Source organism: Melospiza melodia, chromosome 3, assembly GCF_035770615.1.
Source record: "Melospiza melodia melodia isolate bMelMel2 chromosome 3, bMelMel2.pri, whole genome shotgun sequence".
Lineage (NCBI taxonomy): Eukaryota > Metazoa > Chordata > Aves > Passeriformes > Passerellidae > Melospiza > Melospiza melodia.
The window spans coordinates 61,334,967-61,356,999 of NC_086196.1; the positions used below are offsets into that span (position 1 = coordinate 61,334,967).

A 22,033-nucleotide genomic window follows, 5' to 3' on the forward strand; every position below is an offset into this window, starting at 1 on the left:
CATATTTTGTGACCAAAAGGAATAAATTAATCAATCACAGTGTGTTCCTCTTGTAGTGTGGAATCCTCCTGCTAATCACTGATTTTTCTTAAAGTAGATGCATGTGTTTGGGAAGGGAATGCATAAATAACTGAGTGGCTTGAGAGTCTGCATCTTAACACTGATTGGAGCAATTGAATTAGTATTATTTGTAGTATTTTAATAGCAATTCTCATGGCATATGTCTTAAATGCTATAGGCAATGATACTTGTGATATATCCTAATATAATAATGGCCTCTCATTAAAAGCTACATTTGCAAGGGGATTTTAGTGCAACTGAAATATGTCTATTTGTGTGTTAATGCAATAAATTTAGATAGCTCACCATGATAAGCAATGGAAACACTGGTTTGATAAAGATGCCCCTGAGGAAGAAATTATCCCTAATGGATACAGTGATTCGCTTGACACCTTTCGCAAGCTTTTACTCATCAGGTGAGCATCTTCAGAAATTTTGGGAAATAACACAGTTGCAACACATCTCAACCTATCAGTTTGCTCTTATCATAACAGTGTAATTTCAGTTATCTCTGGGTGACATTAAATAGCAATTCACTCACATGAAATATGTTTTTATTCAATTACTTCAGAGCTATTCTCTGCCATCTAAAGATATTTATAGAAACTATTTTTTATAGCTTCGCTTTTACGTCAGGAGAAATGCAAACTGGATTGCATAATGCAGCCTTCCTTGAGAAGTCCATGAAAATGTAGAATATTCCAGATAGTTTTCATTTTTTTAAATTAAATTTCATTTAAAATTAACCATTTTAAATACCTTTAAACAAGCATTAAAATATAAAATAAAAAAATAGAGAGATGGTGAAAATCCAAAATAAGTATTCAAAACCCCGTGTGAAAGGTGTGCTATAAATTAGATTTTTTGCATCATATAAGATCTCTAAGATCTTGGGATAAAATGGATTTCCCCAAAGAAGCATTCAGCTGCATTATGCATGAGATCATATCTTATTCCATTCATTTTATACTTCCCAAGTGCTGTAAGAAACAAATCAGAGATACTAATGAAATACCCCAACAATATTATTTACTAGACTGTGATTTGTCTTTGGAGCAGATTCAACTTGTGCCATAAAAAAGGCTGGAATCTGATGGAAATACCATATTGTTTAATGCTCTACGCCCTAAGAGGGAGGGGACCATCCAAGTCTGAAGCATTTAAATAATCTTCAAAACCTGAAGATTGTCAAAGTAATATATTTTATCCAAAAGTAGTTTGTTTTTCCATGGGAAAAACACTCATCACCAGCATAAATACAATCCAGTGCAGAAGAATTGAATTTGTACCCTAAAGGGCTAAACAACCAAATAAATCGTCAGCAGAGTTTTACTAAAGGGCAAAAAAAAATCTTAACATTTTCCTCTTTGTGTTCTCAAATACAAAAGTTCTGTTTAAAATGAAGAATATCCCAAACTAATGAAGGTGCCTAGAAGAGAAAATTCCAATGCAAATAGGTAAGGCAAAATTGTAAGCAACAGGAAAGTATCATAAATAGAGGGAAGACCATCAGCTCTGCCTGTTATTATGTCTGTAAAGACAAACCTAGAAACATATATACATGAATGTGTGTGTATGTATACATATATATCATGATTTTAAAAAATTCCTCTAATTGATAAAAATAAAATTTCTAATTTGAGCCTGATCTTGGAGGAAGAGGCAGTGAATTTATATCTTTGTATGTATTTTATTTTCTAGATCTTGGTGTCCAGACCGAACACTTTCCCAGGCGAGGAAATATATTGCAAGTTCCTTGCATGAGAAATATACAGAGCCAGTTATTTTGAATTTAAGAAATACTTGGGAAGAAAGTGACATGCGAACACCTCTCATCTGTTTCTTGTCTATGGGATCAGACCCAACTGATCAGATTAATTCCTTGTCTCGGAAGCTTCATTTGGGTATGAAAGTAATTATTCATTGTCATATGTTAAGACACAGATGGGCAGTGTAAGTAATTTCAGAGATGTTTTTTCCTGAGAAGTATTTCTTGAGTTCTCTTGCACTGCTGTTTGTTCCTGAAATACCATCTTAGAGATAAAATAATGTTTTAAATAGAAGACATTATGCTAAGAACCATTCTGTGTGAAGTTGGACAGTAATTCAAGTCTTTTTTTATTAAATTGTTATCATCCTTCCTGGTGATGACAACTTTTTAAATCCCTATCTTGTAAAGCAATTAATTATTCTTTTAAAATTCTGTTACCGTGACAATGATATTTTCTTGTTTTAACTCTTAACTACAGGTACCTGAAAAATCAGTAATCTGCTTTGGATATTACTTTGTAACAAAAAATAGCTACAAGAGCTACATTTGTATATTCTGGACTTTAATTCTACATTATTTGGAAGTTTTGAAAAAGTGTGGATACAAACTGAGTTGAGATTAGATCCTGTATATTCCTGACATTAGTCACATTAGTGTGTTCATAAATTCAGTTTTACATCTTTGCATTGTGTTTATGTACACTTTGAGATAAATCTCTGTTCGTATTTCAAATGCTCTGGTGTTGTTAAAATTTGGCACAAATTTATATTCACAGTCAACATTAGTCACAGTCTTTAATTTCTGTAAGTATATTGTCTATGTGTATTTCAATGTTGTTATACAAAATGTCAAAGTTTAGAAAATGTATACAATGTATACAATGTCAATGTTTAGAAAATGCTATATATTATTAATATAATATGATGGTGAAGGGCTTTCATATGCTTTCATATTTATATATTTTTGCATTAAATTTATTTAATTGTGCTGTATTTATATCACTTGTTGTTGGGCTGAATTGAAATTCTTACTTTTTATCAGTAATGTAGGTTCATTAATCTTATATTGTCAAATATGTTATAGAATGTAGGACCATCTCAATGGGCCAAGGACAAGAGGTTCATGCACGCAAACTCGTAGAGGCGTCAATGGAACAGGTGGGGAAAAAACATTGCAACATAAGCTGATGGTTTTGTTATTCTTTTATACCCCTTTAGCATCCAGTCTATAATATTTTGCATTTTCATCCTACTGTCAAGCATATCTCCGGGTGACCATGTCTTTTTGAATGCCTGAGTTTAAAAACATTTCTCTGTGGCATATATATGTGACAGTGGAGTCCAAGGCAATGCCTGCCAGCAGTGCTACTGAGCAGCTTCCCAAAAGCAGCACATTCCTTACTCATCACTACACTCTTGACAAAGGGTAGAAGGACATTGGGGCCTGGTCCTGTCCAGATCCCACCTCTTTATTGGAATTTTTTTTCATTTTTTCCCCTCCCATATAAGAGATACCTGGATGTTGCATAGCTTCTACTGAATGAAACAGTGAGTGCACATGTAGCTTAAAGTTGTAGATACAGAAGGATGTTCTTGCTTCTAATACTGTTTCACATTTTTCTTACAACATTGCTAGTGACAGGACCACTTACTCACCAGCACTTGGTGTATCTTCTTTGTTTCTTTAATTGTCAATCTTTTGGCTTTGAGTCCCAAGCGTGTCTAAGAATTTCTAAACAATATATAAGAATTTTTCTTTAGATGTTATTATGGTGGATGATATTTCCCAACAGCAAAGCCATGAAAAACCTAAGTAGCAGCTACAGAGAGATAGTAATTGAAACTTCAAATACAATAGAAAAGTTTTAGTGCAAAGTGGATACCTTCTGGTCAGCTGGACACTTCAAGGAGCTGTGGACAGTCTTTCAAATGAAGACATACAGCCATAGTTGCCTGCAAGCTCAAAATATGGGATGTATTTTATATATACATATATTATATATATGTATATATATATTACAGTCATATACCTGTACTTTGGAGGGGTAGAATATCTCCAATAATAGAGAGCAGAACATGAGTATTGGCATATAGATGTACACCAATTTGGAAAAAGAGAAAAAAGACATCTCTTTATAGCAAATTAAAATTTATAAGTGCACACATACATCTGGTATTTCTTTCTCTGTATGTCTAGAATGGCCGCTGTAAACTCCCAGTTCATTGCAATGGTGAAAACTGGAGCATCCCTTCCTCTCTTTTGCCCTTAAATTGAAGCACAAGGACACTCAAAACAGCACTCCAGTAGAGCTACCAGTAACAATTTCTGAGCTACATGCCTTGGTGCTGAAGGGAGAAAAATGTGAACATCAGATTTGAAACTACTAAACAGAATTAGTGAATATGAAGACAAATACCTATTTGGCACCTCTGGCCAAGAGTACATAATATGATTAAAACTGCTGTGCTGTGTTACAGGAAGATAATTGTCAAAAACTCTGTTTGATTCATTTGGAAATGTACGAAATTGATTAAAGATCTCCGTCAGAAAAGTTGATCCCCATAAAAGAAGGAAAAAAACCACCTTCATTTAATTTTTTTTTAATATCCATCAATTCACCACAAATATGTCAATTATATTTTTTCACCAACAGTTACTCATGTTTTTTAAATGACCTAAAACAAAATTGCTAAAATGAAATTACAAGCTGTAATGAAATCCACTGTCCATCACTGTTTAGAACTGATTAAATAATGTCCCATTTTAATATCAGGCTTCTAATTCATCAGGCTTCTAAAGTGATGCTAAAAATGCTGATAGGATTTAAATTCATAAACAAAAGTTTAGAGAGACAATAATCTAACTAGAGCTTTCATGCTCAGTTTGAGAGATGAATAAGATCAAAATAAGTGGAGCTTGAATTTCATGCAAATGCCTTTATTGCAGATAAACTAATTGAAGTTAAAAACTTTTAGAGTCTTATTACCACCTCTTTGCACTTATTTAGATTATGTTATTAACAAATCAGTTTTTAAAAATACGTATTCCTTAAATTTCAGCTGTTACTTTTCCACTCGCGTTCTTTTGGATCTGAGAAGAGGATTGCTTATCACTGATGTTTTGCTGGGAGAGTACAGGAACCTCTTTTTGCCACTAGATAGCACTGATTCTTTACTTACAATATTGAGCCTGGTTATGTTATTTTCATTGAGAAAAAGGAAATGTGGAAATAACTTTTGCACTAACTTATCCTATTTGCTTTATCTGTGCCAATATCCTATAATAATAAAAGAGAATATATATTTAGGAACAGAAGAGAATTTTGAAAAAATTACATGGAAAACCAAATTTTATTCTTATATAGACAGCTGGCTTTAGCATTATAAATAACTTGTTCTTAATATTATATGGTAATAGTTGATATCCTTGTTTAGGGAGGCTGGGTGTTACTTCAGAATTGTCACCTTGGTCTGGAGTTCATGGAAGAACTACTGGAGACACTTCTTACTGCTGAGATCCAGAATGACACATTCCGAGTTTGGATAACTACTGAACAACATCTTAAATTCCCAATTACACTGCTACAGGTTTGTTCAAATATTTAATTCAGGTACTTAATGAAAAGTATTCACATTAATTATGTAAATGGCAGTAAAAAAATGGAGGGGAAAAACCCAAGGAAAAAATGGACTTTTGTTACAATGTAAATATGTCAGTGTTGGTGATGGTTTTAACCAAGAGAAATTAAAGGTCTATGTTCAAAATCTTTGTGCCTAATCTACTATGACTGCAGAAGAGAAATGTTTGGAAAGACCTGTTTGTAGCCTTGCAGTACTTGAAGGGGTCCATAGGAAAGATGAGGACAGACATTTTAGTATGCTGTGTTGCAACAGGTCGAGGGATTCTGGTTTTAAACTGAAGAAGGTTTTATTTATAAAATGATATAAGTTTTTTACAATGAGGGTGGTGAGGCACTGAGACAGGTGGCACCCAGAAAGGTATTGGATACTCCATCCCTGGAAATATTCAAGGTCAAGTTGAACAGGACTCTGAGCAATGCTATCTGTTTGAAGATGTCACTGATCTTCAGGGGGTTGGATTGGATGGCCTTTAAAAGGTCCTTTCCAACTTAAACTATTCTATGATTCTCTGTACTCCTTTTATGCAGTTTAAGTACATATCAACTTCATTTCTACAAGGCTTCAGTTATTTGCATTTTATTTATAACTAGTAGTTGTGGCATTTTCATATGTTGCTATTTTTGTTTCAGTAAACAAATCCGATTTCTTTTTCTTGTGACAGATTGCTATAAAGTTCACAAATGAACCTCCACAAGGTATACGTGCTGGACTGAAAAGAACATTTTCTGGAATTAGTCAGGATCTGTTAAACGTTAGCAACCTGCCTATGTGGAAACCTTTGCTTTACACTGTCGCTTTCCTGCATTCTACTGTTCAGGTATTTCTTAAAAGGTTTGCAAATAGTGGTGTAATATATGGAGTCATTCTAATAGAGTTTCCTGAAAAAACACATTCTGATATTTATTGCAGCATCATACTGCAGGACTAAAGCTTTAACGGCTGTAATCTGTATTTCAAGGTCCATTATTATATCTTTTATTTTTAATGGCTTTTAAACAATTCTCATATAATGGGCATTTAGAATTTTTTTTTCTCATCTAACTTCAGCTGATCGAAAGTTAGTCATTGGGTATATGGGAAAAATTTCTCTCTGTAGTCAATAGAAATAGATAAGCATGCTGAAACAGAAAACCAGCTTATCTGTCACAGCTGTCTTTCTCTAAGAGTGAATATTTTTCTAGAGATATATCATTCTCTCCATTGATTTTAAAGGCAATCCAGATGCCTAACTTAGAGTAGCTATTTCCTAGATGGCTAAAATCAAATAAAATTTTTGTAACATCTGTGCCAATGTTTTTTCTACATTAATTCCAGTGTGAGAACAAAGACATCTATACATTGTACTTTAAAGAGAAATAAGTTTTGACATCACAATAAAGACTAATATTCTGAGCTCTCTGAATGTGCCTCCTTTTCACCAAGGATCTCAAAATAGTTACAAAACACTGTTTAAACCTTAGGTTCTACTAAGCATCTTTTATTTTTTGGTGTAGGCAGCCGGTGAGAGAAGGACAACTTTTGATGTTCACTGTTACAGCATTCTGCATTATTTTCCTTCTTCTACCTTTTTTAAACTGTGAAAAAGTTGTTCTGTGTACTGCCTTAGGATTATACTGTTCTTGTGGAACTAGAAGATCTATGCTTATTCAACCCATCAGTATTTTTAAAAACTATTACAGCTATTCATCTATAAAGAAATTTTATGAATTGCCAACCAACAAGCAATATATACATTGTCCTGCCTTTAAAGTGACCAGGTCTTAATATCCTTTGGTGACAAGATCATGATGATAAATATAGCTTAAGATGTAATTCAAAAAACTTTGCAGGAAATCATTACACTTTTCTGCATGGTATTATTGGTTAATGCTGTCTCATCTGCTTATAAGCAGATGATGATTCCCAACACTCTCATTGAAAAATAAAAGGTGGAGGGTTTTTTTCATTCTAGTTCTTTTTAAATACTGTAGCTAGGGTGCCTAAATGTTACTTCAGGTGACAAAGACTGTCAGTGATTAGTGAGCTAGTAATATAAAATCTGATAAATATGGTATTACTTAGATAATTTTAAAATGTAATTTATTAATTTGATAAATGTCAGCGCTATTCATAAATTCTTGGATTAATTTGTTCTACATTCTGATAAAAAATCATTGAGCAAATTAACTGAGATGACTTTAATATACTTGTGAAAAATCTAATAGCGCTAGATATTCAAAGGGTTTGGGCTACAGAATATTTATTCTTTACTTTCGTAGTTGAATATTTTTCTGTTAATTTCCAAGTAGGCGGGCAATAGTATATTTCAATAATGTAATGGTGGCAACCTTAACATAAAGTTATGAATTTTGAAAAAATGTTCTTTAAAAAAAACATATTGAAACAATAAGACAGAAGTGGCAGTATAAAACTCTTTGGAAAACTGAGCATAAATATAGGAACTTGAAAATTTTAAATATCATTAGTCGATAGTATATGTAAAAAGAAGAGAAAAACTGTACCATGCTAAATTAATTAATTGTTTAATATAAAAATCTCATTATCCACACAGAAGTGTGGCATTGTAAACTTGTGACTTTCAAATTGATTACTAAAGTTATTAATACATTATTTTGTTGCTTTTTCTATAAATATTTGTCCCTTATGGAATAACTTAACTGTATTATTGATATGTTTGAGGCATACAGCTATTTCCTAGGCTACATTTCTTCTCCAGTTCAATTTTTTATTCCACTGGTATTGTTACTGAAATTTATTAAGGAAAGAAAATTATAAGTTGTTTCATAAATATATTTGGTTTTAATTTTTTCCTAAGGAGCGACGCAAGTTTGGACCTTTGGGTTGGAATATTCCCTATGAATTTAACTCGGCAGACTTTACAGCCAGCATTCAGTTTATAATTAATCACCTAAAAAAAATTGACATCAAGAAGGTGAATGCTAAAATCTTTATATAGTACATTTTAATGCTTTGAATGGCAGCAGAAATTGTTTTTTCCTCATGTTTATCATAATTTACTCATTGCTATTCATTTAGTGCCACTTCTAATGATCAAAGGTTGAGGTTCTCTGCAAGAAAATCAAGCTGAAATATTTTATGTGCTGTCATGCATGTAAAAATACGTATTTGTTAAGAACATTAAAATTTGTTTTTCTTTTTCACCGTATCCAAATTTAACAAGTCTGTATGTTATCTGTTTTGGAAAGGGAGCTAAAATATTTACCGAGTTTGATAGAGCAAATCAAACCTCTCTACAGCTACCATTAGATCTTCTACTGCTTAGCAGGGAATAGCCATTCCTTATGAAGCAGCACTCAGCCACGAGAGAAAAATGAGAAATAGGAAGAAGGGGTGGTGTAGGGAGGATGGAATGTGGGGTAAGAAGAGAGGCAATAGCAGCTGTGAGTGATTTTAGGTCAAACAAGTAATAGTGAAATATATATATATATATATATATATATATATATATATATATATATATATATATATATATATAAAATGAGATTTTACTTCTAGAGATCAAGGTATATGAGGAGTGGCTGAGGAACCTGGAGTGTTTAGCCTGGAGAAAGGAGGCTTGGGGTGACCTTGTCACTCTCTACACCTCCCTGAAAGGCGGGTGTAGCCAGGTGGGGATTGGCCTCTTCTCCCAGGCAACCAGTGCCAGGACAAGAGGACATAGCCTCAAGCTGTGCCAGGGGAGATTTAGGTTGAACATCAGGAGGATTTTCTTAGTGGAAAGGGTTGTCAAGCATTGGAATGGACGGCCCAAGAAGGCTGTGGAATAACTGTGCCTGTAGATGTTGAAGAAACAACTGGACATGGCTCTTAGTGCCATGGTCTAAATTGGTGTTTGGTCAAAGATTGGATGCAGTGATCTTAAAGGTCTTTTCCAATGTAAATGATCCTGTGATTCTGGATTTATAGTAGCAGGATCAAGCCCAACCCTTCTATAAAATTACAGAAGGGTTGAGCTCAGTAAATACATTATAAATAACCTATTGTTATGTATAATTTTTTCAGTTTACATTTCAGAATGAGTTTTAGATTGTATTTAAATTAAAATCTTCTTCTTACATATAATAAGTATAGTCTTTCATGTACTTTACTTGCATCCAGGGGATATCATGGAACACAGTACGCTACATGATTGGAGAAGTACAGTATGGAGGCCGAGTCACAGATGACTATGACAAACGTCTTCTCAATTGCTTTGCAAGGGTAGGAGATCTCAGAAATATGGTTATTTGTCATGTTTATTGGTAGCCGTAATACAGAAATCAGAAGGTCTTCTTTCTGCTGAATATGCATTTCACCAGTTTTCAAAGTAAATCAAATTTTTCAAAACATCATTCTTTGGCAGTGAGGATCTTCCCTTTGGTTCCTCTTTGGTGAGGAGCAGAAGCTTAAAAAGACTCAGCTGGAGTCAAACTTAGTAGACATAATTATTAATGATTTACAGTTGTCTTAAAGTAAAATTAGATGCAGTAGCTGAAACAAGAACCCTAATCCTCCAAGAGTAAAAGTGAGGTTTAAAAGCCCCCTAAGTAGCAAAATAATTGCTGTCTTTCTTTTTTCCCCATGGATTTTTCACAGGTATGGTTTAGTGAAAATATGTTTGACAGTGCTTTCTGCTTTTATACTGGCTATAAAATTCCAGTATGCAAAACTCTGGAACAGTACTTTGAATACATCCAGTTACTTCCTGCCATGGACACCCCAGAGGTGTTTGGTCTCCATCCCAATGCTGATATTACGTAAGTAGGTCTCAACATATTGAAAATGGAGAATGTTTCTTTTAGTATTTGGGAACAAATTCCTATCAAGTGTTTAAGTAAAGTATATTTTGCATTGGAAATCTAGGATTCATGTGAATTTCACTGTTGAAGTGGAACACTTCCTGTGTATGTAAATTGTTATAAATGCAGTATCTTCAGCTGTGTTTTACACGTCCATTTAAAGCACTCTTATTACTTACTCCTCATGATTTTACTTTTTTTAATTGAAAACATTATGAAACTTTAATATGAACATGTGATTTGTTGATCTATACAGTTCAACTAGAGAAAGTTTCTAGTATTGGCTTCTGTTTCAAGCAGTTTATTTTTCTGTGCACAATTGTTATATGATTCTCTGGATTGTCATTTGATTTACAAGCATGCCTTTTGGATGCAACTACAAACTTATGTTGCAGTCGGTCTGGCCATTTCCATTATTTAAAAGAGGCTTTTCAACTTCACCAAGTACTAGCTCCACTTTAAATTTTATCTTTGACTGAATTCACTCTTCCAGTCCAAACAATCTGTGTAATAGCTTGCCCTTTATTTCTCTGTAATATTATATGCCCTGGGAAAGGATATGAACATCATCATATTTTTTTCACTGAAGTTCTTAATAATTCTTCCATGAAATACTGCATTTTCATATGCAGTATGTCCACCTTCCACATTCATTTTTTCTTCATGTAGCTATTTTTCTACCTTTAAATATTGAAATGCAGAGCTGCTGTGAAAACCTAACATCATCTAATATTTTTGGATGAAACAGTAATTTCCCACAATTTTTCAGTGTCAAAGTTGAGAGGCTGGTGCCATGTCAAGAGGCCTGTATTCTAGGTGCGCTGTGAGAAGAGTACACAGTCTTATTGTCAACTCCTACTAGCACATACCACTCTTAATATATGCTTGTGAAGAAAAGAATCTGAGAGTAGATTCTGTTTCAAGTCTTTCCCTGATACTTGCAAGACCTCCCTACAGAAATGATTAAAGAAGAAAGACGAGCCAAGATTTAACAGAGAGCTAAACAAAGTCTTGAAGAGAGACATGCTGTAGATCCAAAATTAGGCTTGTAGGAGAGCTAATTTATAGGAGGAAATTTGAGACTAATACTCTTGGAGGAGCTTTAGTGAGTAGGAACAGCTCTCTGATTTCTCTTTAGTTCTCAGTTTTTCTTCCACTTGGTACCTCCACATATTCCTGTTACTTTAGCCCCTTTCTTTCTCCTGTAGATTTTGCCTTGTAGGTATTTCTTTAGAGTTTGGGAAAAATGTACAATGGCTTAGTGCTTTTTTCCATGTTTTATCATGGTCGTGTTATAAGTAACAATGTACAGCTGCTGTGTCTGAATTTCATCTTTGACGCACAGACCAAATGGATTAACATCCCATAGGGTATAAAATTCTATTCAAATTCTCCTTATAATATCTTACCAAGTCATCTCAGAGTATGCACAAAGCTAACTGCTAGGATTGAAACCCTGAGAGAGCTAAGACCTCTCCATGTTACTATTACTGAGGACAAGAAAAATCTTATCTCTCACTAATTTACCGAGGCAGTTTTACATTTCAGCCAAAAGCTCAATCTGTTGGTTACAATTGTAAGGCTTCAATGAATTTCAATGCTTTCATTTAGGATTAACACCTGAAGTCACTGAGAATGATTTTAACTTGCTGTATGAATCATAGGTTCTGCAAAGCCACATAGTTAACAGGTACCTGAGCAGGAAAGGAATATTCTGACAATCTTCTGCCAAAACCCCTTCCCAATTGGTTCCCTTCTAAAGCCTTAAATGTAGCTGGATTTTTGTTAAGCTATTGCAGGCTGATGAATGTAAGGTTTTGAACACCGTGCTGCAATAGATATTGCTGTCTTCTACGAAAAGCTGAGGCAATGGTTCTGTCACGTGCATTTTTTCTTAGTTTTCACTTCCAGTGAAAATCCCTGATGGCACATATTCCAGCTATCAAATAATAATAGTATGTTACGTCCAAATTCTTGAGAGAATACTCTTAATAATGTTTTTTGGAGCCTAGAATCCACAGAAAATTAATTTTCTTTTTTCATCTTATGACACAATTCACTTTACAATACTGTTTATGGGGAAAAAAATATAAATACGTATTGAGCACTTTATCTTACATACTTTAAGCAACACTGACACTATAAATGAGATTCATTTAATGTTGCTGTATCTTCCTTTCTGCTTACTCTAGACTTGCTTAACAGTAATAGAGAAAAATAGATCCTTGTAAAGTGCAATTTCTCTCATCACAAAGCAGACATCTAAAATACATGAGCTGAATAGAGCAATCGAGACAAAGAGCTGTTATGGAGACATCTACACATAAATATCTACATGTGATGAGGGTCAACCCATCACGTGGAACTGATTCTGTTCTCAGGAACACGGTACTTCCTCTACAGACTTCTGCCATCTTTTTATTGTTATTGTTTGCATCTATACTTCATTTTATTTGCAATCTAAAGTAAAGTGAGGTTTTCCAAAGCCCAGAAAAATTTTGTTCCAGAGTGGTTTTTATGTTGAATATGTCCCAGTGGTATGTAAATGAAATTCTTTCTTGGTATTTTAACCTCACTTCTGCAGTGGAAAATTACTTTTAATTATGTAAAGACCAAGATACATATTTTTGTCTTTTCTATTTTTATTTACAAAAAAGTCTTGTTCAAAGAGTAAGTATTATTTATGCCAGATTCACTTAAGTTCTCCTCTTCAGAAGGTTCCTAGCTTGTGTAATTTAAGAAAGGAATATCATCAATCAGTATCACCTTTGATTCCATTCCTTTGATGCTGTTTCTCAAAAGCCATTCTCTCCTTTCCCCCAAATGTCGCAGACATTTTTTCATAGAAATCCTTTCTTTGGGATTTGTGCATCTTCTGGGAAGCTGAGGCCCCAGAAAGAGAATGTAAACAATGATTATCAGCTGCTGTGAAATGCAATAGGATGCACCTGTGATTGGTTCATGTTCCATGTGTACAATTAAGGGCCAATCACAGGGCAAGCTCTCTGGAACACAGGGACAGAGAACTCTCTTGTTTTTAGATTCTATTCTATTCTGTTCTTAGCTTAGCAGGCTCTGCAACTTCTCTCCTTATTCTTATTAGTATAGTTATAATGTATTATATATCATATATCAATAAATCTAGCCTTCTGATCAAGAAACAAGATTCTCATCCTTCTCTCACCCCAGTGACCTCCTCAGGTCGCTGTAATACCCAAAGTTTGCATACTGCCTTCTTTTTAAAACAGTTTCTATTCCTTTTTTTTTTTTTTTAGATTTAGAAAGACCATTTTTAAAATTCTGTAATTTATTATAATTTAATTGATGTAATAATCAGGGAACCCATACCTTCTATATAAAATAGTCTGACAGCAGAATTGGAAGAATGGTGCTTACAGTATGAAGAGGAAGGTTCACATATCTCTAATCACTACTTGTTAAATCAGCAAGACAAAAAGGAAAGGTTACAACCACCAGTATGTCATCCAAATTACCAATAAAGCCATGAGTCCAAGAGAATTTTTATCTTTTCTGCTCATATGTGATCTTGAATAAATCTTTCATTGTTTTAATGGGGCCATAAATTGAAAAAAAGCTTGAGAGTTTTGAGTCTAAAGTCAAGGGTTATGAAAATCCTTGAAAGCCCCCACCATTCCTACCTTTAGAAGCAGAAATTATGTCCTCAGAGAAGCAAAATCCCAGTAGTATTTCTTCCATTTTTCTGATTTATAGTCTTTATAATTGCATTCACACTTTTTTTTTTTTTTTTTTTTTCTGAAGTACTTTAGTATCTAGCTTCTCTGGTATTGTGACACTGTATCCAAAGCATCTTTAGGTGCTTTAGTTCACACATTCTATCCTTGGTTTCATGTCTTATATAATTATGTATGACAAAGTAATAGAAGGAGATGGGTATCATAGGAAAGTTGAAAAGTAATGCTGACATGCAAATCTATGCTTTGAATCAGTGTAAATGTATGTCCTGCATCACTCATTGATGTCTGTTCCTCGTGTAGCTGATTCCGTAAGGTAAAAGTAGGCACTGCTGACACTTCAGTACTTCAGGCTTTCTTTCTTATTCCCTCTCATAGCTCTATGCCACTGGATAGCACTCCAACAAAAATACTCCTGTAATTATTCTGTTGAAGGACTGATGTGGTCTACCATCTTTCATTATCCAATGCCACACAAATTTAATTCACATTTTTGTATTGACTCAGAACATTAATTTGCATTAGCACTGCCCATGCTTCACTATGGAATAGAAGTTTTTTACCTGCAGTGCTGTAAATCTAGCAGCCCTTGTCATTAATCCTGAAACATCTGAAAGCAGAATGGATTTACTAATTATCAAAGGGGCAGCTTTCAGAGTTATACCTCCACCTTTTCCTGTTTCTGCATTACACTTTTAAGAAGTAATTAAATGAGGCAAATATTCTTCCTTGTTACAAAACTTTTATTGTTTCTTCTCAACAAATAGCTCTTTAGAAGACATTAATCAGGAATATGCTCTTTCCTCAGAATCCCTGGTATCGTAGGTTTTTCTGCCCCTCACAATCTCAGCTTGTAGACCTCCTTCTTATCCCTGAATTAGGCACACAGCAAATGTGTAACAGGGAAGAGGGAAGTTCATATTCTTTAAAACTTTGGTAAACCAAACCTTCATGATCAGTGTATTATGCAGTGTGTTATGGTTGGTGCAGGATGCGAAGGAAACCAATTTTGTGCGAGTTTTGATTTGACTTCATAGCACACTGTTTTTTGTGTGTTCTACAAAATTATCATTAACCATTAAAAAATTCTATGTAATTCATAGCATGTTCCTCATCCTCTCAGATACCAGAGAAATACATCAGCTGATGTTCTGGATACCATTACCAACATTCAGCCTAAAGAAAGTGCTGGAGGATCTGGAGAAACTCGTGAATCAGTTGTTTATCGTTTGGCTGAAGACATGCTAGAGAAACTTCCTCCAGATTACGTACCTCATGAGGCAAGCTAACCTTAGTCATGTCCTACTGTTCTCTCTGTTGAGTTTTCCCACTACACATTCCAAAAAAGAAATGCCAAATTGTACAAAAGATCATATAAATAGTAGCAGAGTCAAGGTACCAACACCCTTATTGCTACCAGCATGAATTAGTATGAAGTTTTTTTTATCTAAAATCAAGACATCTAACAATTGGCCATGGAGATATGCTGGGGAGACTACGCTCGGATTTGCAAAGCTACTTGGGAAAACAGAAAAAAGTCAGTCTTGACATTTTGTGATAGCAGTCTCCTGGGCCTTCTGGGTGAAGTCCTGTTCTAGCAAAATCATGTGTAATTGGGTAGTGTCAGACAAAAAGTAAAAACTACAGCAGTTGTAAGGAGATAAGTGTTAGTTGAATAATACACAAATCTAATATTTACTTTTCTGAACACATGGGTAGCTAAAATGTTGCATACTAAAATGGCATTTCAATGATTTAGACTTAACTAAATTTCTTCTGTGCTTTCATAATTTAGGTAAAGGCTCGTTTAGTTAAAATGGGAGTACTAAACTCGATGAATATTTTTCTTCGTCAAGAAATTGACCGCATGCAGAGGGTGATCACAGTTGTCCGCACCAGTTTGAATGATCTGAAACTAGCCATAGATGGAACTATTGTTATGAGTGAGGCAAGTAAAGCGCTTCCACTACATATGGAATACTATGCTTTAAAATATTGATTTATTTACTTTGAATATTATTTAATTCTTTCAGAATTTAAGAGATGCACTTGATAACATGTATGATGCTCGAATCCCTCAAGTATGGAAAAGAGTATCTTGGGAATCCTCCACACTTGGCTTCTGGTTTACTGACCTTTTGGAGAGAAATACTCAATTATCTAATTGGATATTTCAAGGAAGACCAAAGGTGTTTTGGATAACTGGATTCTTTAATCCGCAAGGTAAGGCTACTGAAAAGACTTGAGTAGTAATGTATTGTATTTCAATGGTTATGCTGCCAGCATGTGTCACAGGAGCCAAGATGGAAAATGGGTTCAATGTGCACTTACAGCCCAGAAAGCCAACCTTAGCATAGGCTGCTGAATGGAGCGTGGCCAGCAAGGCAAGGGAGGTGGTTCTGCCCCTCTGCTCTGCTCTGCTCTGCTCTGCTCTGCTGTGCTCTGCTCTGCTCTGGTGAGAGCCCACCTGGAGTGCTGCATCCAGCTCTGGGGCCCTCACAGAAAGGATGTGAACCTGCTGGAGCGGCTGAAGCAAAGGGCCATGGACACAATCAGAGGGCTGGAGCACCTCTCTTATGAAGGCAGGAAGAGAGAGTTGGGGCCATTCAGCCAGGGGGAAAAGGCTCTGGGGGGTGACTTTTATAGCACCTCCCAGTACCTAGAGGGGGCTACAAGAGAGCTGGAGAGGGACTTTTCACAAATGCATTTAGTCATAGGACAAGGGAGGACAGATTTAAACTGAAAACGGGTAGGTTTAGAACTGATACTATAAAGAATTTTTTACTGTGAGGGATTAAGGCATTGGAACAGATTGACAAAGGAAGTGTGGGTGCCCCATTCCTGGCAGTGTCTAAGACCAGGTTGGATTGGACTTGGTCTAGTGGAATTCTTTTTTTTTTTTTTTTTTTGTGTATGTGGCCCTGACCATGGCAGAGGAGTTGGAACTTGATGATTTTTTAAGGTCCCTTTCAACCCAAACATTCTAAGTGATTCTATGGTTCTCTGACCTTTTAGTCTGACCCAAAGCCACAGTTTTTATATTATAAGAAGGAAAACATATGGTTAATAAATAAAACACTTAATCTTGCTGACATATTGTAGCATGATATTATACAACTTCTAAAGAAAGTATACTTAATAATAATGATACAGCTTTTAAAGAAAATACTATTCTTCTAGTTTGAAGCTGTTTAACTCATTCCAAATTGTAAGTTGCGAGTATGGAAGAGCTTTAATCTAGAGCAAGATGTTACAGTAGCGACAAAATGACTTTTTACAGTACAGTAAGAGCAATCACTCACTGGAACAACCTCTTCAGAGACATGGTAGAGTCCCCACTTCTGGAGGTTTTCAAGATGTAATTGGACGGTGCTAGATAACCTCATCTTCCCTTTCCTATGAAAGGTTGGACCAGGTGAACTTCCCATGTCTCTTCCAACGTGGGCTATGAGTGTGCAATAGTACCACAATTTATAGCAGTTCTTTGTCTTTCACAAAGAATCATCAAAATGTATGTATCCTTTTCACAGGTTATTTAATGAACAGTTTCTTCAAATCCATTAAAGAAATGCTGTGAAGTACAAGTAAACATTATCTATCATTATCTGTTATAGCTTGATATTTTTACAATTTAGAGGAAAGAGGAGGTAAAACAAATTTTAACCATCTTCATGAATAAAAAAGGTATAAGGTGTGTGTTCCTAAGAGAATCTCCTTCAGCCTATACAACTACACATACAAAATTCTCATAAGAAACTTGTGTGTGAAACTTGTGTGTGTGTGAGGGGTTTTTTTTAGTGTTTTTGTTTTAATTAGAACTAAGCTCTGAAATTCTTGAATGTTATATGAGTTACCTTTGCTTTGTGATGCTTCTGTTCTTACTGGCCTTCCTACTGCCAGAACTGTAAAAACTACTAATACCCAAGTCTGGTTTAGAGTCACTTTCAGAAACAACTGAGGTGCCTGGAGTTCATCCAATTTATTATCAAAAGATGGTATTGGGATGCCAGTCAAAACATCATTTGTATACTAAGTGGCACAGCTAATAATCATACTGATCTCTGATGATTCAAAAGCAGCACTCACAGTGGTGTAAAAGAAGATAATGGACCACATTTTTTGACAAATTAAAACATTTAGCCTAACGGGCAACCGACCTGAGACACAAATGGTCTTGAGCTTTATTATTGCTTCAACCTCTGTGTTAAAAAAACCCAACAGTAGTCCTTCAGCTAGAGAGAGGTTTGCTAAGTGCAAAATGTGTACTGTGGGTAGGGGTGAGGTGAGTATATTTGTAAGATCAGACTATATTTGTAATACTGCTCACCAGGAAAATCACTATTAAGAATGCAGTTCTCTTTAACTTCTCTTTCTTCCTCTTGAAGAAACAACCAGGTGTTTGGTACAGGTGTTTCTGGTTTTGTAGCTTTTTCCTTTATAACACATCCAAACCTCTTTGTTGCTCAGTCCTCTGTGCTTAAACTATTCAGCCCTTTGCATCTCAAACCTTTCCTATTTCAAATTTCTGTAAAGTCTGTTCAAAACAATACTCAAAAAATCACCTAACTTGCTGCTCAGTTATGTCATCCTTCACCTTAATTTCCATCTGACACCCTTTTTTCCCCTAACAAAACACACGTTTTTCATTCCTCATAGGCACTGCATTGAGTAGATTCCTCACACCCACATAGTGGTTTTATTATCATATTCAGACACATATTTTCTGTTTTCCATCAATGAAATTTATTCTACTTCTTTCATTTAAAACATCCCCTTCTTTTAGCTAAGTTGCCTTTACATAAACATCAGCTCACACAATGGATAACTTGTTTGCCTTGAAATTCTCTCTTGAAAGACACCTTTATCATGGATCCTGTAGTTAATTGCCTTATGATAATTTGTTAGTCAGCGTCCTGACCAAATATTTCTTAATAGAAATTTAATAGAAGAAAAAAGTACATGCCATTTAAAAATATTTTTCTTGGTGTAATGCACAGTATACCACTTTTGTCACTTGTTCCTATTTTGGTCCCAAAGCAAAGTTTGCTATCATTAGTCAGGATGCTCCATTTCCAATACAACTCTGATTATCTGTCTGCAAGTTCAGTGCAGAATCATGCTAATAACTGAGCAAGATTTTATTTTATAATGTGAGATAAATACTAAATGTCTGGCTTAATTTCTCAAGGATTCCTGACAGCAATGAAACAAGAAGCGACTCGAGCACATAAAGACTGGGCTTTGGATAAAGTTGCAGTACATAATGATGTGCTAAAGCTGACCAAGGAAGAAATCATATCACCTCCTTCTGTACGTATGACATGCAAAGATGTTTCAGAATTAATTTTGGTATTTAGCTTATATTATGTACCATTGAGTCGTTTTGTATTGATAGAGGAAAAAGTTATAACTGTCTTCACCTTAATGCTTTTGCTCAGCATAGAAGCCAAACACTAAGTATGAAGATATTAATTAAGAAAAATATTTAGTTAAAAGAACTGTTTTCATTGTACCACCTGTTAATTTTTGGAATTTATAGTAAACTTTACATGAAACTTTGTAGTATATAGACTTTATTAAAGAATTTTTGTTGCCCTCCATTTCAGTAGCATTATCTTCTGAAAAAGGATTATATTATAATTTAAAATAAAATCGTTTGAAGAGATTCAATGTCAGATATTTTTTACTATAAAACTTACACTTTTTTTAATGGTTTAAAAAAATTATGCTTTATGTGTTGTGATGTATCTGCTTACTCTTCACACAGGAAGGAGTTTATATCTATGGGCTCTTCTTGGAAGGTGCAGGCTGGGACAAACGAAGAAGCATACTTGTTGAGTCTTCACCAAAGATTCTTTTTGTCCAGCTGCCTGTGCTCCATATGTTTGCTGTTGATTCAACCAGACCTAGGGATCCCAGGCTCTATGTTTGTCCTCTTTACAAGAAACCCAAGAGGACAGATTTGAACTTTATTACAGAGGTATTTTTAAAGACAGCAAAGTCTCCAGACCACTGGATTCTGAGAGGAGTGGCTCTTCTCTGTGACATCAAGTAAGCTGCTTTTCCTGCTCTGGCAGAAGAGTATGTGGCACCTGTGACAAACTAAATGTGTAATTCTTCTACTGCTCTTTATTTGGAGGCTACTTGTCATTATACTAGAAATTGCATTTCAGTCTTGGCTTACTGATGTTCTTTCTCTGCTGTCAGCAAATTCAGTTTGCCTTGGCTGTTTGTTGATAGTTCTGAAATAAATCTTTCCAAATAAGTTCATTGCTTGTACTCTTTGAAGTATGCATTATATTACTTTAAATGGATATTTGCTTTAAGAATGTCAAATAAAATGTTATTAAAACTTACAAAAATAACAACTTTGCTTTTTTTATTCTTTCACATGTAGAACTTTTAGCTTGTGTTTCAGTGATGTATGATGACAAGAAAATTTAAAATCTCCTAGATACAAACTTAAATTCCTAGATTCTGTGTGATACACACCTCATTTGCTGTGAGTCTGCAGGAAACTATATGACAAAAAATATAGTTGATCCATATTTTTTGGATGGAAAGCTTTCTGGGAAAGCTTGGGCTTTCCCAGATCTCACTTGTTCTAGTTAAACTATCTAGATTAAGTAAAACTACACCAGGAATGTTTGTGGCTGGAATATCTGACAGAGGCCAGTATGTTTTTTGTCCAGTTTAGCTGTGTGGGAACAGAAGTAGAACAGTTCTAACTACTAAATATGGAATTTTTTTTAATTATAGAACCAGATTATTTACAGGTATAATTATTTTGTCTGCATTTCCTTGTAGCTCTAAAGTGTGGGTTGCAATCCATGAAATGACCCTCACAGCATTATTCTGTGATGATATTCAGGAATATCCTAACCACGAGTTTTCCATATACAATTAGTATTAAACTAATTCTATTTATGTAATACTAAACAAGACATGCAGTCTACACTATCTCTTTAATTATCTCCAATAAGCTTCTTCCTTCAGATACCTTTATTTGACAACACAGTTTTTCACTTACACCCCATGACTGGACTTTCTTCCTTTTGCCATTCAAGAGTGTTCAAATGCATCTGCTGTGGCAAAGTGCAGCTACTACTTGACAAAGTCCTGGGCATCTGTTGAGATGATAAAAGGCCCTTCCTCCTGCTGGAGTCCTTTGGCTTTCTACTGGAGGTCACTGTCCTGGGATATCCTCTTGCAGAAAGTCCGTGGCATAAAGGAAATAACAATACACAGACACAACATTATGAGCAGAGTAACAAAAAAGTGAGATCTCCAAATGCCATTAAGTAAAACATTTCTTCTCTCCCTTCTATAGATTTACTTAGATTCAAATACAAGAAACCTGCTGGTGTTGGATAACTTTAATGGCTTTTATGTATTTGTGCCTACATCTGCAAAAAAGGAAGAAAAAAACCTGACTTTCCAATTGCAAAAGATTTTTCCCCAAGTAATTGCAATACTGATATGAGAACTTGTGGTGGGTTGACCATCAGCTAAGTACACAGTGGCTTGCCCCGGTCTGCCCTGCCCAAACAGAATGCGGCAAAGAATTGCAAGATCAGAGGCTGAAAAGAAGGGGGCCAAGATGAAGACGGTTTAATAAGTGAAGCAAAGCTGCACGCAAATGAAAACTGAATTAAGGAATTTATTTTCTGCTTCCCACTGGCAGGCAGATGTTTAGCTGTTTTCTGAGAAGAGCCTTAGCACACATAATGGTTACTTGGTAAGACAGATTTAATGAGAACAAATGTCCCTTACCCTCATTCTTTCCTGAAGTCTTTGGTGCTGAACATGACATCATGTTTATGCAATATCCCTTTGGACAGTTTGGGTCAGTTGCCCTGGCTTTTTCCCCTCCACATTCTTGCACGTGTCCTGTATACTCACTGCAGGGACAGAGGGGAAAACAGTTTATATCCAAAAACCAGCACAAGAACTACATGTATTCATTCCTAGATGTTTTTTTCCTGGTCTAGCCTTTTAGCTTAATTACAATGGAGAAACACTGTGTAACCTTGAATGCCTCCACAGGTA

General features: G+C 35.1%; 1 protein-coding gene across 1 annotated transcript in view; it reads left to right on the plus strand.

Moving 5' to 3' along the window:
* The window catches only part of DNAH8 (dynein axonemal heavy chain 8), a 114,004-nt gene extending 93,965 nt beyond the window's left edge, over nt 1–20,039 (plus strand). The window contains 13 exon segments of the mRNA XM_063153346.1: nt 358–476; nt 1,762–1,964; nt 2,915–2,988; nt 5,266–5,418; nt 6,134–6,289; nt 8,288–8,404; nt 9,592–9,693; nt 10,069–10,229; nt 15,108–15,264; nt 15,780–15,932; nt 16,018–16,207; nt 19,173–19,294; nt 19,752–20,039. Of these exon segments, the coding sequence (XP_063009416.1) occupies nt 358–476; nt 1,762–1,964; nt 2,915–2,988; nt 5,266–5,418; nt 6,134–6,289; nt 8,288–8,404; nt 9,592–9,693; nt 10,069–10,229; nt 15,108–15,264; nt 15,780–15,932; nt 16,018–16,207; nt 19,173–19,294; nt 19,752–20,039 (1,995 nt within the window).
* The last annotated feature ends 1,994 nt before the right edge of the window (nt 20,040–22,033 follow it).